General features: G+C 43.1%; 1 protein-coding gene across 3 annotated transcripts in view; it reads right to left on the reverse strand.

Annotated features, from left to right (window-relative positions):
• Positions 1–501: 501 nt before the first annotated feature.
• LOC140479976 (BTB/POZ domain-containing protein 19-like) overlaps positions 502–24,869 on the reverse strand; it is a 153,445-nt gene continuing 129,077 nt past the window's right edge. For all 3 annotated transcript variants that reach the window (XM_072574438.1, XM_072574439.1, XM_072574440.1), the window contains one exon: positions 502–1,224. In XM_072574438.1, the coding sequence (XP_072430539.1) occupies positions 1,090–1,224 (135 nt within the window). In that variant the 3' untranslated portion in view covers positions 502–1,089. The remainder of the gene's footprint in view (positions 1,225–24,869) is intronic.

Consider the following 24,869-nt stretch of genomic DNA (forward strand, 5'->3'; position numbering starts at 1 on the left):
GAAATTTAACTGTACCTCGACCAATGTCATCTACTGCATCCATTGCACCCGGTGTGGTCTCCTCTACATCGGGGAGACAGGATACCTTCTTGCGGATCATTTCGGGGAATATCTCTGGGACACCCGCACCCACCAACCCCATCACCCTGTGGCTGAACACTTCAATTCCATGTCCCACTCCATCAAGGACATGCAGGTTCAGGGCCGCCTCCACCGCCAATCCATTACCACCCGATGTCTGGAGGAGATACGCCTCATATTCTGCCTTGGGACCCTGCAACCATACGGGATAAATGTGGATTTCAACAGCTTCTTCATTTCCCCTCCCCCTACATTATTCCAGTCCCAAGCCTCCAACTCAACACCGCCCTCTGGACCCGCCCATCACTGCCCACTCTGACTTATCACTTTCTCCCTCACCTTCATCCACCTATCGCCTTCTCAGCTATCTTCCCCCCCACCCCCCAACCCCAACCCCCTCCCCATTTATCTCTTGGCCATGACCTACAAGCCTCATTCCTGATGAAGGGCTTTTGTTCGAAACATCAATTCTCCTGCTTCTCAGATGCTGCCTGACCTGCTGTGCTTTTCCAGCACCACACTCTCAACTTACAAAGAATAATCAGAATGACTTTGGAATATGAAACTGGTCTTATGTAACACACAACATAGCTGATTTCAGAATAATTCAATCAATTGTTCTGCGAAAACAAGCAAAAACAGAAATTGCCAGAGAAACTCAGAAGGTCTGGTAGCATCTTGGAGAGAAAACAGATTTAACATTTCAAGTCCGAAGGTCACAGGACTCAAAACATTAACTCTATTTTATCTCCACCGATGCTGCCAGAGGTGCTGAGTTTCTCCAGCAATTTCTGTTTTTGTTCATTTCAGATCTCTAGCATCTGCAGTTCTTTGTTTTATTATCCTATATTGTAGAAGCTAGAAGGAATACAGCTCCAGTGTAAGGGCTTGTACCATATTCCATGACATACTAGTTTGATTTGATTCAGTAGAGGTTATGGCAGCTGATGAATTCCTCTGATCTAAGAATAGAGTACAGATTTAAGTACTATTGTGCATGATTGACCTCTATTTGTGGTAGAAGTTGAGATACTTGTGATGTTCTCGAAGCCGAGTGCCTTTCCGTCTCCGAGGAAGATGTGCTGCGATCCCACTTGGTTTCTTTAATGCATGAAACTTCCATACTTCAGCTATTTTGTCCATCTATAAGGCCAAAAGGAAAGAGGATTCAACTTATAACCTTTCAAAAACATCAAGGCATTTCTCTCTTCTATTTTAGTCCACCGTCCTGTGAAGGATTTGTGACATCCTTATAATACAAGATGTGCTCTAGAATTGTTGGTGCATGATGTTTTATTTTGCCTGTTAAGCTGTCTTCACTTTATATCTTTCTCCATTTATCTGAGTTAGATAAGAAAAACACTGCAAGAGGAACATAATAATTGAAAGCCCACATCCTTTCACCATCAGTATAAAATATTACATACCAACCCATGGTATCAACACGTCACCAATATAACAAGAGTATATTGACTGAGACCAGATAATAATCAGTTTGAAATACTTAACCCCAGATTTTAGCTGTTAAATTTAATCTTCTTAAAGTCCCCAATTCACCCTTCATGTTGGGGTATTCAAAACATGTTACTAAAATATGAAGAAAATCTGAAAGAATTAGAGATATAAACAAAACTGGTCAATCGGAATCTTTTAAAAAATGGTAGATAAACATTTCCTGTATAACCGCTTGTTAGAAAGGTTAATCACATTATCAGTATAAGACGAAAGATTAATTTGGAAACAGTGGAAATAAAATTGGGCTCAGGAATGCCCATTTTTGTCAGTCCTACAAGGTTTCTTAATATTCTAAAATGTTGCCCATTGCTTCTGGACATGCCTCTAATGAGAAGTGCACTGATGTCTTACTCACAAAAACAGGTGGTAGGGATTGTTGTGATGAAGATATAAGGGATCTGCAAAGGGACACAGACTGTTCAGTGAGTGCGCAAAACATTGACATATGGAGTTTAATGTAGGAAAGTGTAAGGTTATACACTTTAAAACTGAGATGCAAAGGAGTTTTTTTCTTTGAGGTGATAGTGAATATCCAGAATGCTCTACTCAGAGTTGAGGAGACTAGATCACTGAAAGTATCGAAAGAGGAGGTATTTTGAAACATCAAGCAGCTGAGGGCTATGAGGAAGCTGGCATGAAAGAGGCAGAAGTCTGGAGCAAATTAATAATGATCTTTTAGAACTGGCTTCAGGGGCTGAAAGGCCTATTTCTGCTTCTACTTCTCAGGTTCTGAAGAATGTCATATTGTCAAAGGGATTAGTACATGTGCACCTAACATAATCTAGCAGTTGAAAGCAGAGCAGACAGATCACGATATTAGTCAGAAGTATAACATCAGTACCATAATTATGAAGCTAGACGTCTCTTAACCTGCCACTGCTAAACACTCATTCAATAGTATGAAGGAATTCCAGCATTACTATTTATAAGCATCACCACCTACTTGTAGTTACTGGAGTATTTAAACTGGACTATTTAGAAGACTGAGAGGGGATCTGATTGAGACATATAAGATTATGAAAGGATTGGACACTCTGGCAGCAGGAAACATGTTTCCACTGATGGGTGAGTGCTGAACCAGAGGACACAGCTTAAAAATACGGGATAGACCATTTAGGACAGAGATGAGGAGAAATGTCTTCACCCAGAGAGTGGTGGCTGTGTGGAATGCTCTGCCCCAGAGGGCAGTGGAGGTCCAGTCTCTGGATTCATTTAAGAAAGAGTTGGATAGAGCTCTCAAAGATAGTGGAGTCAAGGGGTATGGAGATAAGGCAGGAAGACGATACTGATTAGGAATGATCAGCCATGATCATATTGAATGGCGGTGCAGGCTCGAAGGGCAGAATGGCCTACTCCTGCACCTATTGTCTATTGTCTATCTGTTTTAAACAGCTTGTATGATTTCTGAACTTGTTAAAAGTTTTAATCATCTACAGAGAGTAGTCTGGCTGATGTTTTGAAGTACTTTTTTTTAATTACTCGTGCACGGAACAGTAGCTTTGAGATAATATTGTCTCAGCACTTAATATGATTGGAACAACGAGCAGATGCTGTGCAGAACATGTAGAATGGTGGGTGAGTCCAAACCTAGAAGGCATGTGTTTAAGGTGAGAGGGTACAGATTTAAAAGGGACCTGAGGGGCAGCTTTTTCACACAGAGGGTGGTGCATATATGGAATGAGCTGCCAGCGGAGGTGGTAGAGGTGAGTACAATTGGAACATATAAAAGACATTTGGACAAGTACACGGATAGGAAAGGTTTAGAGGGAAATGGGCCAAATGCAGGCAAGTGGAACTGGTTCAGTTTAGGAAATGTGGTCAGCCTGGATGTGTTGGGCTGAAGGATCTGTTTCTATGCTCTGTCTCTATAATAGAGGCTGCTAGAAAGAGGAGGAAGAGATGTTGAGGAATGGCTGTCAGCAAGTGCCCTGGTTTACAGAATCTTTATGAAGCAGATCAATTGCAGAACGGATTGCTTTAATGTCCTGGAGGCTTCTTTGTACTTTGATATCTAGAACCAATGCAGTAACAGTCTGAGATTTCACTGCAGCACTCACATGCTGATGTAGCTGCTGCTTGTGTTGCGTTGGAACCTGAGACATCAGCCATCAGAAACTGAACCATGCTTGGCTCCACAAATGTATCAATGGAATTTAGCTGATTTATGTTGGAAGTTCTGTGGTTCAAACTTGGCTGAATCCAAGTTCCAAGATGGTGTCTATACCTTCGCACTGCTTGACACTGAATGCCAGTTTATTCACAGGGTTTCCCGTACACCAAGTACTTTGGTCTGTCCACCCAATCCTGCTTCTTTAATTTGGCCAAATAAAGTCATCACCAGAATCCTTTGCAGAGGTGAATTGGTGCATTGTCCTTTCTTTCTGATCTAGCTGCAATACAACTTGCACAGAAATTGCTGGAAAGACTCAGCGTGTCTGGCAGCTTCTGTGGAAAGAATATAAAATTAACATTTCAGGTCCAGCTACACATCTTCAGAATAGTTCTGACAGGTTACCAGACTCAAACTGTTAACACAGTGTTCTCTCCACAGATGCTGCCAGACCCGCTGCGTTTCTCCAGCAATTTCCATTTTTGTTTCTGATTTCCAGCATCTGCAGTTCTTTGGTTTTTTTTTTGCAATATAGCTTTGCACTGTTTATTGCATGCATAGTCTATCCTTATAACAACCTCTAAATTATGTACAGTGCCAGTATCTGAGCTGCTTGCTGTGACTATGAAATCTGTGTCCACGTTTGTTCATTTACATTGTCTTCTTCCTCCACTGCTTTAGCAAGATGTAATTATTGGGTTTCGAAAGGAACAAGGAAAAAACATAGGGTCACATTGAGGGGAGAGGCGATAAGAAGCACTGCATGCTTCAACTATCTGTAGCTTCTCAATCTGCTTAATTCCGACTGCCTCTCGTTGTGCAAGAATGTCTCCTGTACGAAAGACGGAAGTGTGTCACTGAGTGTATTGCAATCTGTTTGAGTAATGTGGCTGTCATGCAATTATGCAAGCTCTGTGAAGTAAGACAGAGGCTTGTAACACTATATGATGATTTTAAAAAAAACTATGAATACTATGTATAAGTTCTGGCTGATAGAAACTTGTAGTAGCTGATTGATGGGTGTATGGTGATTTGAGAAGTGGCTGTGGCTAATGGTGCAGTAGACAGGATATAACATTTGAAAATGTATTTGCTGATCTTGACAAGTCACGTGAAATTATCTAAATTCTTAAGGCATTGCATCCACGTTCTTGGGGCTATATTCCTGTTCCATGGTGATCTGTTTCCTCTGTGTCTGGAGATTATTCCCCACCCCCTTGAGGATATGGGACATTGCTGCAATTTTCCACTTCCCCCTCCAATTTTCCACTTCCCCCTCCATGAGCTTCCAGTGCAGCTTCTGGAAACAATGTGCTCATTCGCTTCCATTGTCAACCATTCCTAATTTTTTCCCTGGTCAATTCACTTATTTAAAAACTCCCAGCAGCTGCTCCAGCAACAATGCAGCTTCCCCAATAAGAGGTGCAGTCAATGTAGGTTACTAACAATATTGTGCCACCTGTGAATGCGATCAGCACGGGGAGAGCTGGATGAATGCAGAATTCATTGTAGTGAGCAGATAGTACAAAGTGAGCTTGCTGCCTGTATTTCATTCAGTGAGAGCAGATTCATCATGTATCAGGATCCATGTGCCCATGTATTGGAAGATATCTCATTTGACCCCCATAATCTGTATAATTAAAATTTTGGTTACATTTAAAATATTTGCAATTAAATAGGAAACTTTAAGAATTGAGCTGAATGTAATTATTTCTCACTTTAGAGCTATAAGCATAAGGAACAGAAGACTACCAAAAGCACCATATGCAAATTTAGACGATGCACTCCAAAAGGAACCCCACAGATTCGAAATTCAGTGAAAAGCAAACAAACTTGGGTGTTAGAACAGAAAAGAAACAAAAATGGCTTGAGAATTTCCTGTACAAGGACTACCAGAATACGCTAAGCGCCTTCAGTTTATTTGGTAATTCAATGTTGCTGTGAATTTAAGTTTATTCCCTTCAGTTTTAGAACTTGCTTAGTTCGGTTCAGCTTTGCTTAAGTTATGTTCACAAAAGATCAAATCCACTGCTGGCGGCCCCAGGAGATGCAAACTTAAATTCACATGAACCGATTGTTCGGAATAATGGTAGCATGTCAGTTTGAGACAAAATAAGTTTAGTAAGGGCAATTCAGTAAATATTCATGTACGAAATGCTGAAATGACTTCCTTCGTGGGAGATTAATGGCAGCACAGTGGCTCAGCAGTAAGCACTGCTGCTTCAGAGTGCCAGGGACCCCAGTTCAATTCAAGCCTCAGGCAACTGTCTGTGTGGAGTTTGCACATTCTCCCCGTGTCTGCGTGGGTTGCTTTCGGGTGCTCCGGTTTCCTCCCACAATCCAAAGATGTGCAGATTTGGTGAATTGGCCGTGCTAAATTACCCAGAATATTAGCTATATTAGTCAGGGGTAAATATAGGTGGGTGAATGGGTCTGGGTGGGTTGCTCTTCGGAGGGTGGGCTGAATGGCCTGTTTCCACAATGTAAGTATTCTAATTCTTAATGGGGTGTGGCAACTTGGTCAGCAAAGAAAGGTAACAAAAATCTGATCAAGAAAAAGTGGAAACTTGCTTAAACGACCATCTCGAGAGACGAATCCAGTTAGAAAAGTGTACTATCAATGTGATATTTCATAAGATGATCATATTTTAACCTGTCTCTTTCAATTTAAGGTAAAACAGGATGCCTTAGAAACATGGGATGGTGTAAAGTTGTATTAAGGTTTACCTGGCAATAGGCCAGCTGTTGGTTACCACAGAGACAGGGGATTCTGAAAAAGACTTACTGAATCCCAAATGCCATATTTCACACATGAACATAAAGAAAGAGGAAACTTCGCTTGCTTTGTGCAGACCATCAGACTCCCATCAGTCTATTTTTAAAAATCCTGGACTGACAGGCTACACTTGAGCTGAAGGATGATTACTCCATCCTTCATGTTCCCTTTTATAGTGCTTTCCCTGTATCCTCATGGGTTTTCAGCTTCCCAGTGTTTCCATTCATCCTTTTTCTTTGTTGTTAGGGTCCCCAAATTACATCAAGCCGATGGATTTGCAAATTGGCATGCCCTTGTTGCCCATACACTTGCACCCTGCTGAAGCCAAATAGTCTGTCATTTGTGAACAAAATCCTCCCTCAGTTTTCTACTCCCTGCTCCCCCGACACACTCCTTGAAATCTTAACCTTTTTATCATGAACAGCATTCTGCTAGAATCATTCCCTCAGGGACCCAGTCTAATGAACTTCACTTCTGCTTTCCTTGGGACTCAACAGACTTCATCCTGATAATTCCCTGCACATCACATCAGCGAGGTCCAAACTCCCAGGACTGGTTATGACCACCTCACCAGACTGACTTGAAGAAGTAACTCATCTGAGAATGGCTCAGCTCCAGAACTAATGCCTGCACAGCACCCTGACTGACTTACCTGTAATCCCAGGGCTGGCTGCACTTGACCCTGGACTTTGGTAGGACCAAGTACCTGACTGACAGTGACCAATCCCTGGAGTGGAATCGTCAAGTCCCTTGACTGAGTATGGTGGCTCCCTCCCACCTGACCATAGCATCCTTGACCCAAATAAGGACTGTTCCCTTTTTACTTTAAGACACGATCATTTGCTTGAGATACATTGAGTACGTTTGCCACTCCAGGAGCTGGCACATCCTTTAGGGTGTAGTATTGACATTCCTGACAAAGGGCTTTTGCCCGAAATGTTGATTTTCCTGCTCCTCGGATGCTGCTTGATCTGCTGTGCTTTTCCAGCACCACTCTAATCTTGACTCTGATCTCCAGCATCTGCAGTCCTCATTTTGCCATACAGCAATATGTCTACCCCCCCACTAGTCAATGCTCCCACTGTAACAAGCTGCCTGTACCTCCCAGTGCACTGAAATGTAATGCAAGCCACAGTGGCTGGCAGCTGGTGAGTTGGAACTGAAGAGGCTGTGTGGTGAAAAGCAATGAAAGCCACAAGCATTGGCAACCCTCAGTCAAACGCAAAGTGAGTGATCTTTAAGAGAGTAAACTAAGAGACAGAAGATATATCATGTGTAGATGCATGTATGTTCCTGTATGCAAAGTGAACTGGCAGAAGAATGTGAATCATAGGTGTACCTGAGCTCCAAACTGAAGTCCTCAAGAAGCGGTGTGTCAATCAATCCAGGAGCAGTCATGGTAATGTGGTGAGGCTGGTGATTTGAAGATGCCCAATGGGGACTGAAGAATGATGCCCATGAAGTACGCAGGGCAATGATGGTGAAGCTGGAGTTGTCTGAAGGCCAAGAGAAGCAAGCTTGCCATAGAGAGGAACAGACAGGAGATTCTGTGATCGCGCACAAGACTCCCGGGATGGTGTGTTGCCTCCTGGGTGTCAGGGTCAGGGATGTCTCAGGTTGCGTCTATAGGATTCTTAAGGGGGAGGGAGAGCAGCCAGAAGTCATAGTACATATCTGTACCAATGACATAGGTAGGGAAAGTGAGGAAGGCCTGAAAAGAGAATATAGGGAGGTAGGATGGAAGCTAGAAGGCAGAATGAGCAGAGTAATAATCTCAGGATTGCTACCAGTGCCATGTGCTAGTGAGGCTAGGAACAGAGAGCGAGTGCAGATGATCACATGGCTGCAGGGCTGGTGTAGGAGGAAGAGATTCAGATATACGGATCATTGGGATACCATCTGGGGAAGGTGGGACCTGTACAAGAAGGACAGGTTGTACCTGAACTGGAAGGGAACCAATATCCTGAGCGGTCGGTTTGCTAGAGCTCTTCAAGAGGGTTTAAACTAGATAGGCAGGCGAATGGGAACATGAGCTATGGAGCAGATGTTGGAGTATGTAGTGAACAGCCAGATACAGTGTACAGAGAGTCTGTGAGAAGGGATAGGCACTTAATAGGGCAAACACACAGTCAGTGTGATGGATTGAAGTATGTTTATTTTAATGCAAGAAATATCTGGGATAAGGTTGATGAACTCAGAGCATGGATCAGTACTCAGAACTATGATGTTGTGGCCATTACGGAGACTTAGATATCACATGGGCAGTAATGGTTGTTGGATATTCCAGAGTTTAGATGTTTCTAAAGCTATGTGGGTGGGGGGGGGGGGGGGGGGGTGGCGGAGAGGAGGAGGAGGAGGAGGAGGAGGAAGGTGAAAGAGGTGGGAGGAATGGTAATGAGGAGGGTTCATCTACAGAGTCAGTATAGGTGCAAGTCAGAAACAGGAAGGGAGCAGTCACTTTATTGGGAGTTTTCCACAGGCCTCCCAATAGCAACAGGGACATGGAGAAGCAGATTGGGAGGCAGATTTTGGAAAGGTGCAGTATTAACAGGGTTATTGTCATTGTTGGCTTTAACTTCCCTAATATTGATTGGAACCTCCTTAGTTCAAATAGTTTGGTTGGAGCAGTCTTTGTCAGGCATGTCCAGGAAGGATTCCTGACGCAATATGTAGACAGGCCGACTAGAGGGGAGGCCATGTCGGATTTGGTGCTTGGCAACGAACCATATCAGGTATCAGATCTCTCAGTGATAGAATATTTTTGGTGATAGAGATCACAACTCCATGACCCTTACTACACTTATGGGGAGAGGTTGGAACAGACTGTATGGGAAAGTATTTAATTGGCGGAGGGGAAATTTCAATGCTATTAGGCAGGAACTGGGACGCCTGAACTGGGAACAGATGTTTTCAAGGAAATGCACAACAGAAAGGTAGAGGTTGTTTAGGGAGCATTTGCTGATAGTGCTGGACAGGTTTGTCCCACTGAGGCAAGGAAGGGATGGTAGGGTGAAAAACCTTGGATGACAAGGGATGTGGAACATCCAGTCAAGTGGAAGAAGGAAGCTTACTTAAAGTTGAGGAAGCAAGGATCCAACAGGACTTTAGAGGGTAGGCATAAGTGAGGACTGCAGATGCTGGAGATCAAAGTCTAGATTAGAGTGGTGCTGGAAAAACGCAGCAGGTCAGGCAGCATCCGAGGAGCAGGAAAATTGATGTTTCAGGCAAAAGCCCGAAAACATCGATTTTCCTGCTCCTCAGATGCTGCCTGACCTGCTGTGCTTTTCCAAGGCTCAAGAGGGTTACAAGGTAGCCAGGAAGGAACTGAAGAATGGACTTAGGAGAGCTAGAAGTGGCACGAAAAAGCTTTGTGGTTAGGATTAAGGAAAACCCTAAGGCATTATGCACGTATGTGACGAAGAAGAAGATGGCCAGAGTGAGGGTAGGGCCAATCATAGATAATGGAGGGAATTTACGCCTGAAGTCAGAGGTCCTTAATGAATACTTTGCCTACTGAGAGGGACCTTGACGTTTCTGAAGACAGTGTGAAACAGACTGGTTTGCTAGAACAGGTTGATGTTAGGAAGGAGGATGCGCTAAAAATTTTGAAAAACATAAGGATAGATAAATCCCCTGGCCCAGGTGGGATATACCCAAGGTTACTACAGGAAGTGAGGGAAGAGATTACTGTGCCTTTGGCGATGATCTTTGCATCCTCACTGTCCACTGAGTTGTGCCAAATGGGTAGAGGGTGGCAAATGCTATTCCTTTGTTCAAAGGGGATAGGGATAATCCTGAGAATTACAGACCAGTCAGTCTTACGTCAGTGGTGGGAAAAGTATTGGAGAGGATTCTGAGAGACATGATTTATAATTACTTGGAAAACCATAACTTGATTAGAGTTAGTCAGCATGGCTTTGAGAGGGGCAGGTCATGTCTCACAAACCTTACTGAATTCTTTGAGGATGTGACAAAACACATTGAAGAAGATAGAGCAGTAGATGTGGTGTACATGGATTTTAGCAACGCATTTGATGAGGTTTCCATGGTAGGCTCATTCAGAAATTAAGGAGACATCGGATGCAGCGAAACCTGTCTGTCTGGATACAGAATTGGCTGGCCCATAGAAGACAGAAGGTGGCAGTAGATGGAAAGTATTCTGCCTGGAGCTCGGTGACCAGTGGTATTCCACATTGAATGAGGAAGTGGAAGGGTGGGTTAGTAAGTTTGCTGATGACATGAAGCTTTGTGGAGTTGAAGATAGTGTGGAGGGTTGTTGTAGTTTGCAACAGGACATTGACAGGATACACAACTGGACTGATAAGTGGCAGATGGAGTTCAACCAGGAAAAGTGTGATAACGTTCACTTTGGAAGGTCGAATTTGAATGCAGAATACAAAGTCAAAGGCAGAATTCTTGGCAATGTGAAGGAACGGAGGGATTTTGGAGTCCGTGTCCATATATCCCTCAAAGTTGCCGCCAGGTTGATAGGGCTGTTAAGAAGGTATATGGTGAGTTGGCTTTCATTAACAGGAGGACTCTGTAAAGTCCTGGTTAGACCACACTTGGAATATTGTGTTCAGTTCTGGTTGCCTCATTATAGGAAAGATGTGGAAGCTTTAGTGAGGGTGCAGAGGAGATTTACCAGAATGCTGCCTGGACTAGAGGGCATGTCTTATGAACAAAGATTGAAGGAGGTAGGAAGCTCGTTGGAACGAAGAAGGATGAGAGGTGAATTGATAAAGGTATACAAGAAGTTGAGAGGCATAAATAGAGTGGATAGCCAGAGACTTTTTCCCATGGCAGAAATGTCTATTATGAGGGGCATAATTTTAAGGTAATTGGAGGAAGGTTTGGGGGGGATATCAGAAGTCGGATCTTTAGTCAGAGTGGTGGGTGCGTGGAATGCACTTCTAGCAGTGGTAGTAGAGCCAGATCCATTAGAGACTTTTAAGCGACGCTTGGATAGGCACATGGAAGTTAGTACAATGAAGGGCATGTAGGTTAGTCTGATCTTAACATGAGATAAAGGCCGGCTCAAGATCAAGGACTAAAGTACACATACTGTGCTGCACTGTTCTATGCTTTATGAGGTAAGTGCCCTGATTTTCATTTCAGGAATTGGCACTATCCATTTTTTCAGGAGGAAAGGAGAAGAAAGGAGAATTGAGAGCTGTACAGAAAAGAGGTGAGCTTCCTCATACAACAATACTTGGGAGAAGGTCATCTCTTCTCATTAGCTACAGCCAGAATTCAGCATTTAAACCCTTAGGGAAGAAAATGAGACATCATTCAGAATTTGAATATTCAGAATCTGATTTTTCCATTACTGCATTTTCCCACATTTCTTGCCGTGGCCCATACTGCTCAATGAAACAGAAAATTCCTCCATGAAATTCTGCAGAGAACGTAAAGTATAAATGCAGTACAGTGTATAGGGTTTTGAAGTATGTTGCAACACTAATAAGGGATGTTTTTTTCTGTAAGAAAAACAGAAATTGCTGGTAAAACCCAGCAGATCTGCCAACATTTGTGGGAAGAAAGCATTCTTAACGTTTGAGAAAATATTAACTCCGGTTGCGTCCCACAGATGCCGCCAGACCTATTGTCATTCACCAGCAATTTCTATTTTTCAATATCTGCAGCCTTAGCTGATGTTGATTTTAGTATGTTTGGTACAGTAGAAGTCTTAAAACTTGGAATCTTGAGTATTCCCTTTAAATTGTTCACTGGAAATTGTAAACTTTTTTCTAAAGTTATCAGTCTATGGGGATGGTAACATCTTTGTTTAGCAAGTGACTAAAAACACTGTCCTCTATCATTTTATGTTAATAGGACAATTACTAGATTGATTAATGTTCACAGTTGATGTTATTTTCTTTCACATACCATATGCAAAACAAATCAAACTAAGACCATTAGCTATTGGGGCAGAATTTTATGATGAGCTTATATTCATTTGCATGTATTAACCCACGGACTAGACGATAAAATGAATATGGTAAAAACAATGACTGCAGATGCTGGAAACCAGATTCTGGATTAGTGGTGCTAGAAGAGCACAGCAGTTCAGGCAGCATCCAAGTAGCTTCGAAATCGACGTTTCGGGCTCAGGCTTTTATTCCTGATGAAGGGCTTTTGCCTGAAACGTCGATTTCGAAGCTACTTGGATGCTGCCTGAACTGCGATAAAGTGAATATAACTACAGAAAGTTGTTGACTACGAGAATTGGCTCATACAACATGAGGATTCATTATTCCCATCCTTTGATTATCACATAGTATATTTAGATATTAGCAGCCTAGGTAAGTTCCTAGTTGTAAGGGATTTGATGTCCATTTATGTGAAAGACCACTGATACTAAACGTGGAAGTCTATCTAATGCAAAGTCAAAACCTGTAACAGAACCATCACTATGGCATAGTTATAGTCCCAGCATATAACTGCACTTTCATCCCAGGGTAAAATCACCAAAACCCTTTATATAAGTGTTCTCAACAGCATCTGAAAACAAATCACAGTAAACACAGTTCTATGTTAATCCAGAGACTGTAATTAGTGACACATCATTTTGACAGCAATTCAGGTCTCCAGAATTATCAAAATTACATGCTGCCAATTGCAGAATAATTAAATCTACAATTTACTTCTATGTATGTATATGTGTGTGTTTGCTGGAGTAGGAGGGGGTAGGGGGAGAAGTGAGAAATTAGGAGGTGCTTTTGCTGCTTTAATCAAGTTCAGTCCTTTTTGTTTAAACAAAAGACTTACTGATCAATTACTTCCATGTCACAGTTCAGCTTTTCCTGGATGTTTTTTGGCAAACTTTCTATGTTGCTGATTACAATCTTCCATGTTTTTCTGCTAATCCTTGAAAGTGAGAAAATAATATGGATATAGAGAAAGTGTTCAGATCATTTGCTCTATAATAAAAAAAGTATAAATACCATCCGCCTAAACAGAGTGTCATGAAATAGTTGAGAAATATTTCAACTAGCCCAACAGCCTTTTGAGGGAGTGAGTTCCAGATTCTCACGGTTTTATATGAAACAAGTGTTTCATGGTTTTACAAGGGCTGAAGGCCCTGTACTGTGCTGAATTGTTCTATGTTCTATGAAGTTAGTGCCCTGACTTTCATTCGGGAATCGGCACCATCCATTTTTTTCAGAGAAGAGAGGAGAATTGAGAGCAGCACAGAAAATAGGTGAGCTTCCTCATACAACAATGCTTGGGAGAAGGTCATCTCTGCTCATTAGCTACAGCTAGAATTCAGCATTTAAACCCTTAGGGAAGAAACTCAGACATTATTCAGAATTTGAATATTCAGAATCTGATTTTTCCATTACTGTATTTTTCCCACATTTCTTGCCATTGCCCATACTGCTCAATGAAAACAAAAAAATTCCACCTTGAAATTCTGCAGAGAATGTAGTATAAGTGCAGTATAGGGGTTTCAAGTGTGTTGTAACACTAATAAGGGATGTCTTTTCTGTAAAGAAAGCTCTAATTTTACAATTATTAGACAATAGATAATAGGTGCAGGAGTAGGCCATTTGGTCCTTCGAGCCAGCACCACCATTCATTATGATTATGGCTGATCATCCACAATCAGTATCCTGTTCCTGCTTTATCCCCATAACCCTTGATTCCACCATCTTTAACAGCTCTATCCATCTCTTTCTTGAAAGTATCCAGAGACCTAGCCTCCATTGCCTTCTGGGGCAGAGCATTCCAAATATCTACCACACTCTGGGCGAATAAGTTTCTCCTCAACTCTGTTCTAAACGGCCTATCTCTTATTTTTAAACTATGTCCTCTGGTTCTGTACTCACCCATCAGCAGAAACATGCTTACTGCTTCCAGAGTGTCCAATCCTTTAATAATCTTATACGTCTCGATCAGATTCCCTCTCATCCTTCTAAACTCAAGTGTATACAAGTCCAGTCGCTCCAATCTTTCAACATATGATAGTCCCGCCATTCCGGGAATTGACCTTGTGAACCTACGCTGTACTCCCTCAATAGCCAGAATGTCCTTCCTCAAATTTGGAGACCAAAACTGCACACAATACTGCAGGTGCAGTCTCACCAGGGACCTATACAGCTGCAGAAGGACCTCTTTGCTCCTATACTCAATTCCTCTTGTTATGAAGGCCAGCATGCAATTAGCTTTCTTCACTGCCTGCTGTACCTGCATGCTTGCTTTCAATGACTGATGTACAAGAACACCTAGATCTCATTGTACTTCCCCTTTAGCTAACTTAACTCTATTTAAACAGTAATCTGCCTTCCTGTTCTTGCCACCAAAATGAATAACCACACATTTATCCACATTAAACTGCATCTGCCACGCATCCGTCCACTCACCTAGCCTGTCCAAGTCACCCTGTATTCTCATAACATCCTCCTCACATTTCACCCTGCCACCCAACCTTGTGTTGTCAACAAATTTGCTGAGATCACTTTTAATGCCTTCATCTATATCATTAATGCATATAATATATAATTGTGGTCCCAACACCGAACCTTGTACCCCACTGGTCACCTGCCATTCCGAAAGGGACCCGTTTATCACTACTATTTGCTTCCTGTCAGTCAACCAATTTTCAAACCAAGTCAGTATTTTGTCCCCAATACCTTGTGCCCTAAATTTGCTCACTAATCTCCTATGTGGGACTTAATCAAAGGCTTTCTGAAAGTCCAGGTACACTACATCCACTGGCTCTCCCTTGTCCATCTTCATAGTTACATCCTTAAAAACTTCCGGAAGATTAGTCAAGCATTATTTGCCTTTCGTAAATCCACGCCGATTCTGACCTACCCTGATACTGCTTCCAAATGAGTCATAATTTCATCTTTTCTAATTGACTTCAGCATCTTTCCGCCTACTGACGTCAGGCTAACTAGTCTATAGTTTCCTGTTTTCTCTCTCACTCCCTTCTTTAAAAGTGCGGGGGGGAGGGGGGGGAGAGGAGAGAGAAGGTAGCAAAGAGTACCATAGGTGAATGGGGGTGGGGATGGAGGTGATAGGTCAGAGAGGAGGGTGGGGGAAGGTAGCAAAGAGTACAATGGGTGGATGGAGGTGGGGGTGAAGGTGATTGGTCAGAAAGGAGGGTGGAGCGGATAGGTGGGAAGAGAGATTGGCAGGTAGGACAGGTCATGAGGACAGTGCTGAGCTGGAAGTTTGGAACTGGGTTAAAGTGGGGGGAGGGGAAAATGAAGAAACTGGTGAAGTCCACATTGATGCCCTGGGGTTGAAGTGTTCCGAGGCGGAAGATGAGGCGTTCTTCCTCCAGGCATCGGGTGGTGAGGGAGCGGCGGTGGAGGAGGCCCAGGACATGCATGTCCTCGGTAGAATGGGAGGGGAAGTTGAAATGTTGGGCCACGGGGCGGTGGGGATGATTGGTGCAGGTGTCCCAGAGATGTTCCCTAAAGCGCTCTGCAAGGAGGCATCCAGTCTCCCCAATGTACAGGAGATCACATCGGGAGCAACGGATACAATAAATGATATTGGTGGATGTGCAGGTAAAACTTTGATGGATGTGGAAGGCTCCTTTGGGGCTGTGGATGGAGGTGAGAGAGGAGGTGTGGACACAGGTTTTGCAATTCCTGCAGTGGCAGGTGGGGGTGGTTTGTTGGGGGGGCATGGACCTGACCAGGTAGTACATGAGGGAACGGTCTTGGCGGAAAGCAGAAAGGGGTGGGGAGGGAAATATATCCCAGGTAGTGGGGTCTGTTTGGAGGTGGCGGAAATGTCGGCGGATGATGCGGATTATGCAAAGGTTAGTAGGGTGGAAAGTGAGGACCAGGGGTGTTCTGTCCTTGTTACGGTTGGAGAGGTGGGGTTTGAGGGCGGAGGGGCAGGATGTGGATGAGATGCTTTGGAGGGCATCTTCAACCATGTGGGAAGGGAAATTGCGGTCTCTAAAGAAGTAGGCCATCTGGTGTGTTCCCTCAAACCTCCATAGTTCCCTTTGTTCAACTCCAATGCTGACACTTCCGATTCTCCCTTCTCCCTCTCAAAGTGCAGATTAAAACTTATCATATTATGGTCACTACCACCTAATGGCTCCTTTACTTCGAGGTCCCTGATCAAATCCGGTTCATTGTACAAGACCAGATCCAGAACTGCCTTCTCCCTGGTAGGCTCCAGTACAAGCTGTTCTAAGAATCCATCTGGGAGGCACTCCGTAAACTCCCTTTCTTGGGGTCCAGAACCATCCTGATTCTCCCAGTCTACCTGCATGTTGAAATTCCCCATAATAACTGTAGTACTACTTTGGCGACAGGCCAATTTCAACTCCTTATTCAACTCACTCCCTACATCCAGACTACTGTTTGGGGGCCTGTAGATAACTCCCATTAGAGTCTTTCTACCCTTCGAATTTCTCAGCTCTATCCATACTGACTCTACATCTCCTGATTCTATGTCCCCCCTCGCAAGGGACTGATTATCATTCCTCACCAACAGGCCACCCCACCCCCTCTGCCCGTCAGTATGTCCTATCAATAGCATGTATAGCCTTGAATATTCATTTCCCAGGCCCTGTCCACTTGAAACCACGTCTCAGTTATCCCCACAACATCGGATCTGCCAATTTCCAACTGAGCCTCAAACTCATCTACCTTATTTCTTCTGCTTCGTGCAATCATATATAATATTTTTAAATTTGTTACCCTCCTCACCCTTCCGACCAATCCCTATTTCACTTGACCATACTGTATGAACCCTTCTTGAGTTTTCTGCTCCATTGATTCTGTTGTTTTCCTTAAATTCTCTTATTCTCACATTCCCCTTAACCTCCTTCTTAAATTTTCAGATGGTCCCTTCCCCCCACTTCTTAGTTTAAACACGCCTGTGTTGCAGTGGCAAACCTGCCTGACAGAATGCTGGTACTCCACCTATTAAGGTGCAACCCATCCCTGTTGTATAATTTATCCTTACCACAAAACATACTCCAGTGATCCAAGAATTTAAATCCTTGCTTCCTGCACCAGTTCCTCAGCCACACATTCAAGTCCATTATCTCTCTGTTCATGCCCTCTCCAGCCCGAGGGACTGGCAGCAAACTAGAGATAAACACCCTGGAAGTCCTGCTTTTCAGCCTTCTTGTGGGTTCTCTGAAGTCCCGCTGTAGAATGTTCCTCCTCTACTTCCCGATATCATTTGTGCCAACATGCACCACCACCTCTGGCTCTTCACCTTCGCCCTTGTACTCTGTCAGTGACGTCCTGGATCCTTGCACCAGGAAAACAACATACAATCCTCAAATCCTGTCTGTTGCTGCAGAAACCCCTTTCAGTCCCTCTCATTGTGGAGTCCCCTATTACCACGACTCTGCATGATGTCTGACTCCTTGGCTCTGCCTCCAGGCCAATTTTCGAATGGCTGACCTGTCCGCCTCTCGGACTGGCAGTGTCATCTGTCTCAACAGTTTCCAAGAAATTCAACCTGCTCACAAGAGGTACTTCCCCCGGGGTCTCTTGTACTTGAATCATCTCTTCCTTCCTCATCGTCACCTCACTTCTACTCTTTTCTAGAATGCTCGGTGTAATGACCTCGCTGAAGGTCCGGTCCAGAAAATTTTCCTTTTCTCGGATGAGCTTGAGGTCATCTAGTTCTTTCTTCAGTGCTGCAACGTGCCCCTTCAGAAGCTGAATGTGTACACACTTTTCACAGTTTTAGGAGCCAGAGATACCATCAGTATCCCTGATCTCCCATATCGTGCAGGCAGCACACTGAATCAGCTTGGCAGTCACGTCTTCACCCTCTTCAAGTGTGGCATAATCTCCTCACTCATCCTCTTCACCGAAGACTCCTGAGCCAAAGACTCGCACTTTTTTCACCAGACACTTCCCTCTATGCCCTTTTTTTGCTGCAAGTCTATGGACTCTTAATTTAGGTTAGAGGAGGAGGGTGGTAGGGAGGCCCCGTTGTGTAGGACCTGGGGCCTAGAACATACCTACTTAAATAGAACTCACTAACCTTCCCAACAGCCTCTGTGCTCCGAACTCACTTCCGCCCAGCTCCCGCTGTTCTCTGCTGCTGATCTTTTTTTTTATCTCAGCACTAGCTTTTACTGTCATAGAGTCATAGAGATGTATAGCACGGAAACAGATCCTTTGGTACAACTCATCCATGCTGACCAGATATCCTAAATTAATCCAGTCCCATTTGCTAGCAGTTGTCCCATATCCCTCCAAACCTTTCCTATTTGGCAGCACGGTGGCTCAGTGGTTAGCACTGCTGCCTCACAGCGCCAGGGACACAGATTCAATTTCAGCCTGGGGCTACTGTCTGTGTGGAGTTTGCACATTCTCCCTGTGTCTGCGTGGGTTTCCTCCAGGTGCTCCAGTTTCCTCCCACAGTCCAAAAATGTGCAGATCAGGTGAATTGGCCATGCTAAGTTGCCCATAATGTTAGGTGCATTAGTCAGAGGGAAATGTGTCTAGGTGGGTCACTCCTTGGAGGGTCGGTGTGGACTTGTTGGGCTGTAGGGTCTATTTCCACACAGTCGGGAACCTAATCTATTCAGATCCCCATCCAGATGCGTTTTCAATGTTGTAATAGTATCAGCCTCCACCACTTCCTCTGGCAGCTCATTCCATACACACACCACCCTCTACATGAAAAGGTTGCCCCTTAGGTCCCTTTTAAATCTTTCCCCTCTCACCTGAAACCTATGCCTTCTAGTTCTGGATTCCCCTAACTCAGGGAAAAGACCTTGTCTATTTACCCTATTCTTGTTTCTATAAACCTCTAAAAAAAGGCTATATTCTGCATTCCTTTATTCTCCTTCACAGCTCCAGTCTCAACATTATGAAAATATTTCAACTTTCTTCTTCCTCATCTATGAAACTGGATGTAAAGTACTCACTTAATAGGTCTGACAAAATCTCACTGTGTATTGTATTCCATCAGCATTTGTCCTCATGAGCAACATTCTGTTTTCACACTCTCCTTCTGTTAAAATATTTATTAAACTTTTGTCATTAACTTTAATATCCCTTTGAAGTTCTTTCATAACTTTGTTTGCATTCTTTACAATTTATCTATTCACTTTGTGCTATTTATAACCCTCCCAGTCTGCAGGATTTATATCATTCATTGCATTTGTATAAGCCTTTTCTTTTAGCTTGATATTATCTGGTGCCTTGTTTGTTGCTTAACTATGTAAATAGTGAACTTTGCCTCTTAAGAGACAAGTATGAGCTAACCATGTCTTTTCTGATCAAGATTTGGAGATGCTGGTGTTGGACTGGGGTGTACAAAGTTAAAAATCACACAATATCAGGTTATAGTCCAACAGGTTTAATTGGAAGCACACTAGCTTTCGGAGTGACACTCCGAACTATCACCTGATGATGAAATGTTTTGATTTCAAGTCTCTTTTTAGAAGAGTTTAAACTTTTTTGCAAATTACCAAGTCCATAAAGTGTTTAGTTTGGGAATTGGAAAGAAAATGTTTTTATCATGTAATCTGTGAGTAATCTTTCCCTGTATAAGGCGATGCTACATTGATCAGAAAAACACACAACACCAGGTTATAGTCCAACAGGTTTAATTGGAAGCACACTAGCTTTCATCAGGTGATAGTTCGGAGTGTTGCTCCGAAAGCTAGTGTGCTTCCAATTAACCCTGTTGGACTATAAGCTGGGGTTGTGTGATTTTTAACTTTGTGGGTTTGGTAGGTGCTGTCTAGGGATCATTGGTGAATTTCTGCAGGGAACCTTGTAAATAGTACATACTGCTGCTACTGAGCATTGGCGTTAAAGGGAGCGGATATTTGTGGATGTGATGCAATCAAGCGTACGGTTTTGTCCTGGATAGTGTCAAGCTTTGTAAGTGTTGCTGGTGCTGCACCCATGCAGGCAAGTGAGGAATATTCCATTGCACTCCTGACTTGTGCCTTGTTGATGGTGGACAGACTTTGGGAAATCAAGCAGTGAGTTAATCACTGCCATACTCCTAGCCTCTGACCTGCTCTTGTAGGCATTGTGTTTATGTGGTGAGTCCAGTTGAGTTTTTAGTCAATGGTGACCCCAATGACGCTGATAGTAAGGGATTCAGTGATGGTAACACCATTGAATATTGAGAGGTAGTGGTTAGATTATCTCTCATTGGTGATGGTCATAGCCTAACATTTGTGTGGTGTGAATGTTACTTGCCACTTGTCAGCCCAAACCTGGATATTGTCCAGATCTTGTTGCATTTGAACAATGATTGCTTCAGTATTTTAGGAATCATGAACAGTCCTGAACATCATATAATCATCAGCAAACCTCCCCACTCCTGACTTTATAGTGGAGAGAAGGTCATTGATGAAGCAGCTAAAGATGGTTGGGACTAGGACTCTTGCCTGAGGAATTCCTGCAGAGGTGTCATGAAGCTGTAATAACTGATCTCCAACAACCACAACTTCCTATCTGCTAGTTATGACTCCAACCAGTGGAGAGTCTGAGCTTTGATGCTCATTGATTTTGTTATAATGTATGAAAATCTGAGTAGAATTGTCAATTAACACTATAAGGTCACATTCCCTCTACTGACTTTTGCTTCAGTAGTGCAATCTTTTATGTTACATAAACATACAGTTAGCTGATACTAACACTGGGATCATGAGCAGTCAACAGTTACTATAAAAGTTTCATAAAAACCGAAAGAACTGCGGATGATGTAAATCAGAAATAAAAACAGAAATTGCTGAAAAAGCTCAGCGGGTCTGGCAGCATCTGTGGAGAGAAATCAGAGTTAACATTTCAGGTTGAGTGACCCTTCCTCAGAACTATAAGTTTTGTCATGCTTGTCTATCACTGTCTTAATAAACAAGTTAGATAGACTACAGCTTCATAATGATGACCATCTGTTGATCCAATGTACACAGGTCTTCCCTGTAAAACAAAATTTTCAGGTTCCCCCTAACAGTGAATAAGGTTACCTCAGATTACAATGGGATCTTGATCAGATGATCCAATGGGCTGAGAAGTGGCAGGTGGAATTTAATTTAGATAAATGAGAGGTGCTGCATTTTGGGAAAGCAAATCAGAGCAGGACTTACACACTTAATGGTAAGGTCCTAGGGAGTGTTGCTGAACAATGAGACTTTGGAGTGCAGGTTCATAGCTCCTTGAAAGTAGAGTCACAGGTAGATAGGATAGTGAAGGAGGCATTTGGTATGCTTTCCTTTATTGGTCAGAGTATTCAGTACAGGAGTTGGGAGGTCATGTTGCGGCTGTACAGGGCATTGGTTAAGCCACTTTTGGAATTCTGGTTTCCTACCTATCAGAAGGACGTTGTGAAACTTGAAAGGGTTCAGAAAAGATTGGCAAGGATGTTGCCAGGATTGGAGGGTTTGAGCTATAGGGAGAGGTTGAATAGGCTAGGGCTGTTTTCCCTAGAGCGTCGGAGGCTAAGGGGTGACCTTATAGTGGTCTACAAAATCATGAGGGGCATGGATAGGATAAATAGACAAAGTAATTTCCCTGGGTGGGTGAGTCCAGAACTAGAGGGCATAGGTTTAGGGTGAGAGGGGAAAGATATAAAAGAGACCTAAGGGGCAACTTTTTCACGCAGATGGTTGTATGTGAATGGAATGAGCTGCCAGAGGAAGTGGTGGAGGCTTGTACAATTGCAACATTTAAAAGGCATTTGGATGGGTATATGAATAGGAAGGGTTTGGAGGGATATGGGCCGGGTGCTGGCAGGTGGGACTAGATTGGGTTGGGATATCTGGTCGGCATGGACGAGTCGGACCAAAGGGTCTGTTTCCATGCTGTACATCTCGATGACTCGATAACTTTCTGCTTCTTACATTCTACTCAGGTTTCCTCTTTTGTATATTTTCTCTGTCACAGATGTCATTTTGCAGCTATATTTTCACAAATAGGATTCCAGCACGAGGGTCACAGTTTCAGGATGTGGGGTAGACCATTTAGGACTGAGAGAAGAAATTTGTTCACCCAGAGAGAGAAGGGGCCTGTGGAACTCTTTGCCTAAGAAAGCAGTTGAGACCAAAACACTGAATGTTTTCAAGAACGAGTTAGGTATAGATCTTATGGCTAAAGGGATCAAAAGGCATGGGGAAATAGCAGGAACACGGTGCTGAATTAGATGATCAACCAAGGTCGCATTGAATGGCAGACCAGTCTTGAAGTGCTGAATGACCAACACCTGTTCCCATTTTTCATCTATGTTTTACTGGGGACAAGGACATTGAAGATAAACGATCAGGAGGGATGAAGTCACAGGAGTAATGTAGCAAATTGAAGGCCAATGAATACCCAGTTGGCAGTGTGTTAGTGCATTTGTGTGCAAGCATTTTCCAAGGATAGATGCAAAATGAAGTGGGATTGGAAGCTGTAGGTTGAGGGTCGTCAAACTTTCCAAACAATGTTCAGGGACAGTCTTGCTTATAATCAGCACTGCAGAGCTAAGGGGAGGAGATGCGATGCAAATGGTTGACCACAATGGGAGTATTTACATAAGGTGAGAAACATCAGGAGGGCAGAATCAAAGAAGAGAAGACAACTTGCTTTGAGACATAAATGGAGATCATGAAGAGTAATGAATCATGCACTGCAGAGGCTGAGAAAAGGAAATAAGATGATATCTTAGTGCAAGCCTCTATTTGGAATGAGAAGGAAAAAAGTCAAATACTGAAAGAAAGATAATCGTCAGAAGAACACGGATGAATTGATGAGGCCAAGGTGAAAAGGAAATAAATTAAATATGGAAAGAAAATTTTTCAAGTACTGAACTCTATGTCCAGAAACTTTCTAAATTATAATCCAAACTTTCCAAACTATAATCTGCTCACAAAAACCAACCAGACTGATCTGCTTCAATTTATGTAGAGATTGTGATTTTAAACTGAAGTAAAGATGTGATAGAGATTGGATGGTACCCACACACTCGCAAGGACTGCATGGTGAGTCATCTTAATGCAGTCCCTGGGCTCAGATTACATGAGAAACCATCCTCCCTGCTAAAGGTCTATAATGCTGTGCTGGAACAGATATTTCTAAAATTTTATGGAAACTCAATCAGGAACTCAACACATTTTCAGCTTTGTGCAGAAAAGCATTTGTGCATCTTTAGTAATGACCCCCAGCTGAATCTTTTTTAAAAACGATTTAGGTTTGCTTTAAACATCATTCCACTTCCAGGCACCTCTGTGGGTTTTTATTTAATTTCTAATTCAGTGATGCCAACTTGTTTCTGCTATACTGGGGGGGGGGTGGTTTAATCATGGGAGCCTCTTAAAGCTCTGTCTGCCTCTTTGTAAAGCTGTCAATTTGATCAGGCAGGCATCTGCTTTCACCCTCTGCCAAGTATTTGTTACATAAACAGAACAGCCATATTTTAAAGGCTAAAATGGAACATGCACAGGACTCCACAGAGCAATTCTATAAATGGTCATATTTAAAACAATCACCCCGAAATAACTTGTTACTTAGGGCTTATCCTGCGACCAAAGTTTTCATTAAAAATGTCACACAACTCTTTTCATGCATAAGTACTGAGTCATTTCAGAGGAGACTTTATTTTAAGGCTCTTGTGATTTGCAAAAGGTGACCTGAAGATTCGTTCAATTGATTCTGCAATTTGGTTTTGAAATACTGGGTAGAATCTTACATTCCCCTGCAGGGAATTGGCAAGTGAAAGGACCATAAGATGGCGACTGACCCTTTCCTACCACTTATCCTCTTGCCCCTGTACCTGCTGCAATTTTACGAACAATGGGATAGGGAGAGGATTTAGGCCACAGACCAATAACTATGCCAATTAAAGTTCCTTAAATGGTCAGTTAAGGCAGTTAAGGACTGCCTTTGCTTCTCTCTCATTGGTGAGAGGCTGAGGTGGGAGATGAATCAGAAATACGGCAAATAATACAGCTTGGGCTCTAGAGGGAAATTGGGGAGGTGGGTGCCTCCTCTATGTACCTGTTGTCTTGACTCGGAATTTCACCAAACCCTCACGCCATTTCAAACTTCAGATAACCCCACTCTTACCTGCCTACCACTGACCTTTCCCAGTCCAGATCCCTCAGTGCATGCCAGCCTGGATCTGATCATATCCCACTGCCCCAAGTACCTTGCATTCTGCTCCAGGGAATGAATTGGAGGCTGAATGTAGTCCCAATGGTGGCCACTCCTCCCACTGGCATCATGGGGACAGGTTATTTGTTCTAATAGCTGCTGACCAGCCAGATGGTGAAATGAAACTTGGGAGGGACTCTCAACTCAAGATAATGAATGTCTCAATGGACATTAAATGGCTGTAGGGTTATCAGCCTGGATGGGAATGAAAGATACAGCCACTTAAATATCTGCTTGTGGCATCTGCTTGCTGGATGCAAAATACAGTCCGTCATTGGCAGAATGGTTA

The sequence above is a fragment of the Chiloscyllium punctatum genome, chromosome 7 (assembly GCF_047496795.1).
Source record: "Chiloscyllium punctatum isolate Juve2018m chromosome 7, sChiPun1.3, whole genome shotgun sequence".
In the NCBI taxonomy this organism is placed as follows: Eukaryota; Metazoa; Chordata; class Chondrichthyes; order Orectolobiformes; family Hemiscylliidae; genus Chiloscyllium; species Chiloscyllium punctatum.